The sequence below is a fragment of the Gastrolobium bilobum genome, unplaced genomic scaffold (assembly GCF_033153095.1).
Source record: "Gastrolobium bilobum isolate Gb01-03AN ecotype WA unplaced genomic scaffold, APGP_CSIRO_Gbil_v1 utg6129, whole genome shotgun sequence".
Lineage (NCBI taxonomy): Eukaryota > Viridiplantae > Streptophyta > Magnoliopsida > Fabales > Fabaceae > Gastrolobium > Gastrolobium bilobum.
In genome coordinates this window covers 353454-360242 of record NW_026895895.1, presented here as the reverse complement: position 1 = coordinate 360242, position 6789 = coordinate 353454, and the positions used below count along the sequence as shown (strand labels likewise).

The 6789-nt window shown below is 34.0% G+C and overlaps 1 protein-coding gene across 2 annotated transcripts; it reads left to right on the top strand.

Moving 5' to 3' along the window:
• The first annotated feature begins 1844 nt into the window (after nucleotides 1-1844).
• On the top strand, nucleotides 1845-6789 carry LOC133296657 (uncharacterized). Of its 2 annotated transcripts, none has more exons than XM_061495695.1 (7): nucleotides 1845-2372; nucleotides 3073-3958; nucleotides 4289-4568; nucleotides 4777-4884; nucleotides 5141-5419; nucleotides 5616-5759; nucleotides 6285-6789. In XM_061495695.1, exons 1-7 carry the CDS (start codon nucleotides 2078-2080, stop codon nucleotides 6462-6464), a joined length of 2172 nt encoding a protein of 723 aa, XP_061351679.1. In that variant the 5' UTR covers nucleotides 1845-2077; the 3' UTR covers nucleotides 6465-6789. The 2 variants fall into 2 exon arrangements, with proteins under 2 accessions (XP_061351679.1, XP_061351680.1); XM_061495696.1 differs by having other exon boundaries at nucleotides 5616-5734; nucleotides 6285-6444.

The following is a 6789-nucleotide window of genomic DNA, read 5'->3' as shown; positions in this document are numbered from 1 at the left end:
AGGTTATACCAGTAAAAGTTCAATTTACTCTTAAGATTGAACATGTGCATGTGGTCCTACTTATTTTATTTATTATTAATCTTAGCTTCTTTGTGAATAATATATATATTTTTATACAAATGAGAATTGAATACATAATTTAATACAATTTATTCAAATCCCTCACCACTATAGACTAGTTCTAATGGTTTTGTGAATAATATTGTTGCGTCCAAAAGGAACAAAAATGCTTAGTCAAAGAGACTAGTATATTAATATTAGACCCTGTACGACCCAGTGCGGTTAGACTGATTTTGGTAAAAATATGTGACTCAGTCAGTTAACCGATCACCCGACCTAGTTTATTTTAAAAAAAATATTCCAAAAAAAATCATAAGTGACATATTTTAGTGATTTGTTGTTTATTAACTTGCATAGGTTATGTACATACAATACTAATATTATCTCATTTATGCACTATGCAGAGAATTTTGATTTGTTTTATAGTTAGAGATGTCGTTTACTGAACCTGAAACACCAGTGTCACAAGTATTATATATTTGTTTGATCTTTTATTGGACAACAATGTGTAATTTATTATTTTTTATATTAAAATATTTAGAATTTATATAATTTTTTTTCAGCTACTTAAGTAAGTTTATAATTTTTTTAATATAAATTATAAATTTAAATATAATCACTGGGTCATACATTTGAACTAGTGACCCACTGATTAAGCAGGGTCAATGATCGAGCTAATTTTTTAATATCATACTTGTAACCTGTAAACTTTACCTCTTATTTATAAAATTTATACTTGGTTAACAAAATTCTGACCTTTGTAACTCTTTTGAGAGCCCGAGTCTAGATTCATTGTTATCATAACAGGATTCATCATAATTAATGATTATTTTCTTTATTTGCTTTATTTTTTTGTTCTTTATTGAATCTTCTAAAATACGGACCTCTCGTATAAGTCCGTAACAAACATTTTTATTTTTATTTTGATAATTCCAATTCTATTATATTCTCAAAACATATCCATTCTACATCAGCCTATTCTTCTAAATGGACTGCTGAGATATCCATATTTGTATTTATATTGATTACTTCTTTTAGTTGTTTCCTTGTGCTACAGCCTCCAGCAGCCACGTTTGCTTAGGAAAGCATTCTGTCCATTTCCGCAACCAATTTTAACCTATTCATTACACTTTCAAATGGTGCAGTTATTTTCAATCCTATTTGTTTAAGCTTTTTTGCTATCAAAGAAGGGAAGAAGGACTTAAAATCATTTTTTAAATTAAAATATATCTAAAGTTATATATAATTTCTAAAAAATTTAGAAATTGAAAATTAAAAAGTAAATTTAAAAAAATAAAAATAAAATAAACACATCCAAAATTACATAGGAGAACATTCCAAGCACAAGGAGGGCTAGGGCAGCCGAACAATAATATAATAAATATCTACACTTTCATTTGGTAGAACCAAAAAAGATATATATCAAAATTATTCATTTAATATATTCATGAGAAAATAATGAACTCCCCCAACGACAAAAGAGAGAAAAAGTTATTAAAGAAACCCAGAAAACATGTTCTGGAAATGAAAAGTAAAAATGAAAGAAAGAAAAAAGCAAAACAAAATAAGATGGTCCCATACCCATGTTGACTTCTCACCAAAAAGAAAAACAATACAAGGGGAAAAAAATAATATGACGTGGAATCACAATGTCATTACACGTGAAAAATCGTGGAACTTATAATGCTTTTGGCCCCACCAAATAGCAACCTCTAAGTTTCTTTTCAAATTTGGTAAGACATACGCACCCTTGGTTTGGCTTATGTTTTACACAGAAGAACAGAGTGACACAGAGACACAGGCAGAATCTCTATCTACTCTTCTCACACCATATTCCTATTTCTATTTCTATATCTTTCTTTCTATTACTACCGCAGCATGCACATCACAAACCATGCGGCTTATTACAGTTTTGTCCCTCACACGTTTCTTAATTCACTTGTTGTTGCCCCTCTGGCTCAGTCAGCAACAGCAACAGCAACAACACCTTCACCTTTGAGTTGTTCTTGTCTTGTTCATGGCTGTGTCCAACGGCGTCGAAGCTGTGCTAGAGTTTCTCAGGAATAATGGGTTATCGGAAGCCGAGTCTGCTCTCAGAGAAGACATCATCGAGAAGAGTGATCTGGGGTCCTTTGACTACGAGAAATTCTTCTTCCCCATGGTTCCGCCGCCGCCTCCGGTCAGGGTCCGATCCTTTTCGCGGCCGTCGGAGTCGCCGGGCTTCGCCGGAGACTGCTCCAAATCGACCTCTGTTTCGTCGGAGGATGAGTTTGTGAGCATCGGGTCGTCCACTTCTCGTGTTTCTTCTTCAGGTACTTGTTTTGTTTCTTTCATGGAAAGACTCTGTTTCTATTCGAATCAATTGTTTTGTACTTAATGCTCAATTGCTTGTGCTGATCAATGATCACTCTTTGTTCGAAGTAACAGAAACCTACGTTACCACTGGCGAGAGCTTGTTTGATTGTCGAAAAGTTCTGGTTTTAGTTTCTGCATTAGTTGAATTTTTTGTGCTTTTATCTGTTTTTATTTTGGTATTTCCATTTTTAATATTGGGATCACATAGTGATCATCCAACCCTAAATTCGTGTACTCGATTTTATGTTAATTACAATTCCATTGCATGTACAATTATTATTTTTTAAATATGAATTTATATTTCAAAGGATGCTCTTAGTGAAAAAGGCATCAACCAGATTAGCATAGGCATGCAAATATATTTGTGTATTTAGTCATTGCCCACTATATTTTGCAGTTTATTCATAAATTCAATTTATGTTGAAATTTAAATCACAATTCACTTCTCTTTGTTCATCTCTGATTCATTCAAGTCATATATATATATATATACCATCTGTTTATTGACCTCCTGTACATGTCATTTGGTATCCTTCTTTTTTCTAGCATTCGTTTTTTTTTTTTTGGGTAATTGTATTCCCATTTTCTTTTGCTTAGTTGATTGCCACTCACCATGGCACGAGAACAGAGCATCCTAAAACCTAGTTACTTTTGCAGAATTCATCAATCCGTATGGAATCCGTTCCTCATCTCAGACTCAGAATGATTCCGAATCTTCTTCTGATAGATTATCTCAATTCGGCACAGCACGAGATTATCACGAATTTGATATGCAAAATGAACCATATTGGTATAATGAAAAAGATGATGACAATTTCTTGACTCCTAGTTTTGAAGGGACGGATTTCGTTGGGTGTGAAAGTGAAGATAAGTTTGTCATGACAGCAGAAACTGAAAATCAACATGACAGTTCTCTGGGTTTTAATTTCAACCATGAAGAATTTCAATCAGAGGGAAATGGTGCTTACAAGGACAAGGCATGCCTTTATAATCATTCCTCTCTAGGGGATGGAAATGTGACTCACTCACAAGGCTATTGTCATGTGGATAATAAAGACCAGGTTGAAGGGCAATTAGAGGGCAAGGATGAGAAACACACCATTCCCTATAGTTGTGAAGTTCCATTTTGCAAAAGCTGTGGAGGTTCAGGAGATTCTTGTAGTGGGGATCCTACAAACTTCAGCTACCCTAATTTGAAGGAAATCCATCTGAATGATTTTCATTTGAAGGTTGTTGGGGATATTACCCCATTTGATTCTGCCCCAGAACATACTTTGAATCGAAGTTTTGACTACCACACTAAAAATGACAGCAGTAAGGGGGACAGGGGTCCTTATGACTTAACTAACAAAGTTGCTGAAACAGATCTACCAAATGGATTTGACACCTACAAGGCAGGAGATGGAAGAGAATCCGGTGAAGAGTGCCAAGATCCAGATGTTATTGCAGATGGAGAGGATACTACTGATGATGAACTCTTAAAGTACATTCAAGAGGATGAATATGAAGTCTTTGACCTGAGAATTATACATAGAAAGAACAGGTTTGCTTGTAGATGATCTTGTGCTGTAAACTTTCATTTCTACCTAATATTCCTGGTAATGCTGGTGAATAAATTGATTTTGAATGTTTAGGGGACTAGGAGTTGATAAATTTTGAAATTAAATGAATGCCACTTTGTTCGCTTTACCTTTCTTATTTTTGGGCATTTAACGTTTTCTTTGTTGGCCTTGACTAAATTCATGTTGATTTTGTCTCAGTATTTATTTATTGTGGAATTTGTAATGGCTATTCACTTTTGCTCTTTAGGTATTAAAGTTTCAGAATGTATTATTTGGGTATAATTTGCTCTCATCAGTTATTGCATCTACAGGACTGGATTTGAAGAAAGCAAGGAACTTCCCATTGTGCTAAATACAGTCATGGCTGGCAGGTACTATGTAACAGAGTATCTTGGTTCAGCTGCCTTCAGTAGGGTTGTTCAGGCACATGATCTTCAGATGGGAATAGATGTTTGCTTGAAGATTATTAAAAATGACAAAGACTTTTTTGATCAAAGCTTAGATGAAATCAAGCTTCTGAAACTTGTCAATAAGCATGACCCAACAGATGGACGCCACATATTGCGTCTTTATGACTATTTCTACCATCAGGTATGTTATATATAGCTGGATTGATTTCATGTAAGGTATAGAAATTTCATTTAGTTCAAGCTATATCCAAAACTTTTGGGAAATCATACATGCTTAACAAGGAATGATCTGTGGAAATTTATGATCAACTTTTCTTTCTGTCTTCTCCCATCCCAATCAGTTTTAACTTTTAATATTAAGTCACTTATCTTGAATGAAAATTTCGCAGGAGCATTTATTCATTGTAACTGAACTTCTGCGAGCAAACTTATATGAATTTCAGAAATTCAACCTAGAATCTGGAGGGGAAGCATATTTTACATTGAACAGGTTGCAGGTTTGTTAAACCAGACTAATATCTTTTTTACCTATTCCACAATGTTACTTTTTCAGTTGTTACTTTGCTAGTTATCTAAAACACCCTGGATCCTTCATACCTACTTTACTCATCAATATGTTGCTCTTCTTAATTATAACTTTGCCTGTCCATTGTTAGAAAGTTAATTCAGCAATTTGAATATAATTGCTTCATGTCAGAAATAGAGAAGTTGTCAAAGCATGATGATCAGGGTTGTTGTTATCCTTCTTTACAGCTCATTACTCGTCAGTGTTTGGAGGCATTGCAATACTTGCATAACTTGGGAATTGTTCACTGCGACCTGAAGCCAGAAAACATTCTAATCAAAAGTTACAAAAGATGTGAAATAAAGATTATTGATCTCGGAAGCAGTTGCTTTCAAACAGACAATTTGTGCCTATATGTACAATCCCGATCTTATAGAGCTCCTGAAGTGATGTTAGGCCTTCAATATGATGAAAAGATTGATATATGGTCTCTTGGTTGCATCTTGGCTGAGCTATGCTCTGGTGAAGTATGTTCTAATTTGCCTTTTTTATGAAATTAATGAAATACATTTTTCTATGGCTTTAATGTAATCATGGAATTTTGAGTTTCTTTTGTAAAGTTTGATCAGAATGTTCAGTTTGGTAAGCTAATATAATCAGGGAATAATTTATTTTCGAAGAATTTATTTATTTATTTATCCTCAGTCCTTTTGTCTTCTCTAGGTGCTCTTTCCAAATGATGCAGTTGTGATGATTCTCGCCCGCATGATTGGAATGATTGGTCCTATTGATCTGGAGATGTTGGTGAAAGGGCAGGAAACACACAAGTACTTCACCAAAGAGTATGATATTTATTATTTAAACGAGGTTTGTTTCCCATTGTTTTTTCCTTCACGACTGTTCCTTTTGTATCGGAAGGTCAACGTATTTCATTTGTTGTTCTTCATGAAATCATACAAGTAAAGACATTTTCTTGTTGCTGCTGAATACATTTCACTTTTGACTCATTTATTTGAAGGAAAAAGCAGCAAAAAGCTCTCTTCTTGTTTCTAAAATCATTAGTTTTCTAAAATCTAGTTAACTGGAGAATGCAGTACATTTTTCTTCATTTTTTTTATGAGCGCTAGTTAAATCTTATTAATCCTCATTGTGCTCAATTTCAAATTTTGCCACGGCTGCAGTCAATAAAAGTTCATTATCTTTTTTCAGAATATATTAACAAACAATGTAAAGTCGATAGTGAAGAAAATCTCAGATGGATTTAGTATGTGCAATTTGTGCAATAAAAAAGAAAAAGAATTGGCCTTACACTCACCAACAAAATCAAATCCTCCTTTTCAATTTCCATTTTAGGTTTTTTCAACTAACTAATCTTTAGTATTTTGTACACAGGAGACTAATCAAATGGAGTACATAATTCCAGAGGAGTCATCATTGGAGCAGCACCTACAGGTTACTGATACTATGTTTATCGACTTTGTCAGATACTTGCTTAGCATAAACCCCAAAAGAAGGCCTACAGCAAGACAGGCGCTAAAGCATCCATGGCTTTCTTATGTTTACAAGTCATAGGAAGGTTCAGTAATTCTGTTGGGAGTTATCCATATCAGTCATGATCTCATGAGCTTATTTTCCGCATACAGTGAAGCTTGCAATCACAATTTTGGTTTGTTTATAAGCAACAGCAAGTGAATTTACTTTCTCATGTTGTATGTTTTTTTTCCTGTTGATTAACAGATTGTTCTTTTGTACAGAACTTCAGCCCATTATTTTTGCTTTCCATGAATTGGGAGGTTTGAGCATTACCAGAATAACATTTTCGTGTCACCCTTTTGATTCTATCATTGGTCCTATAATGCATAGGTCCTTGAAGGCTTCATTGCAAAAACTATGTTTG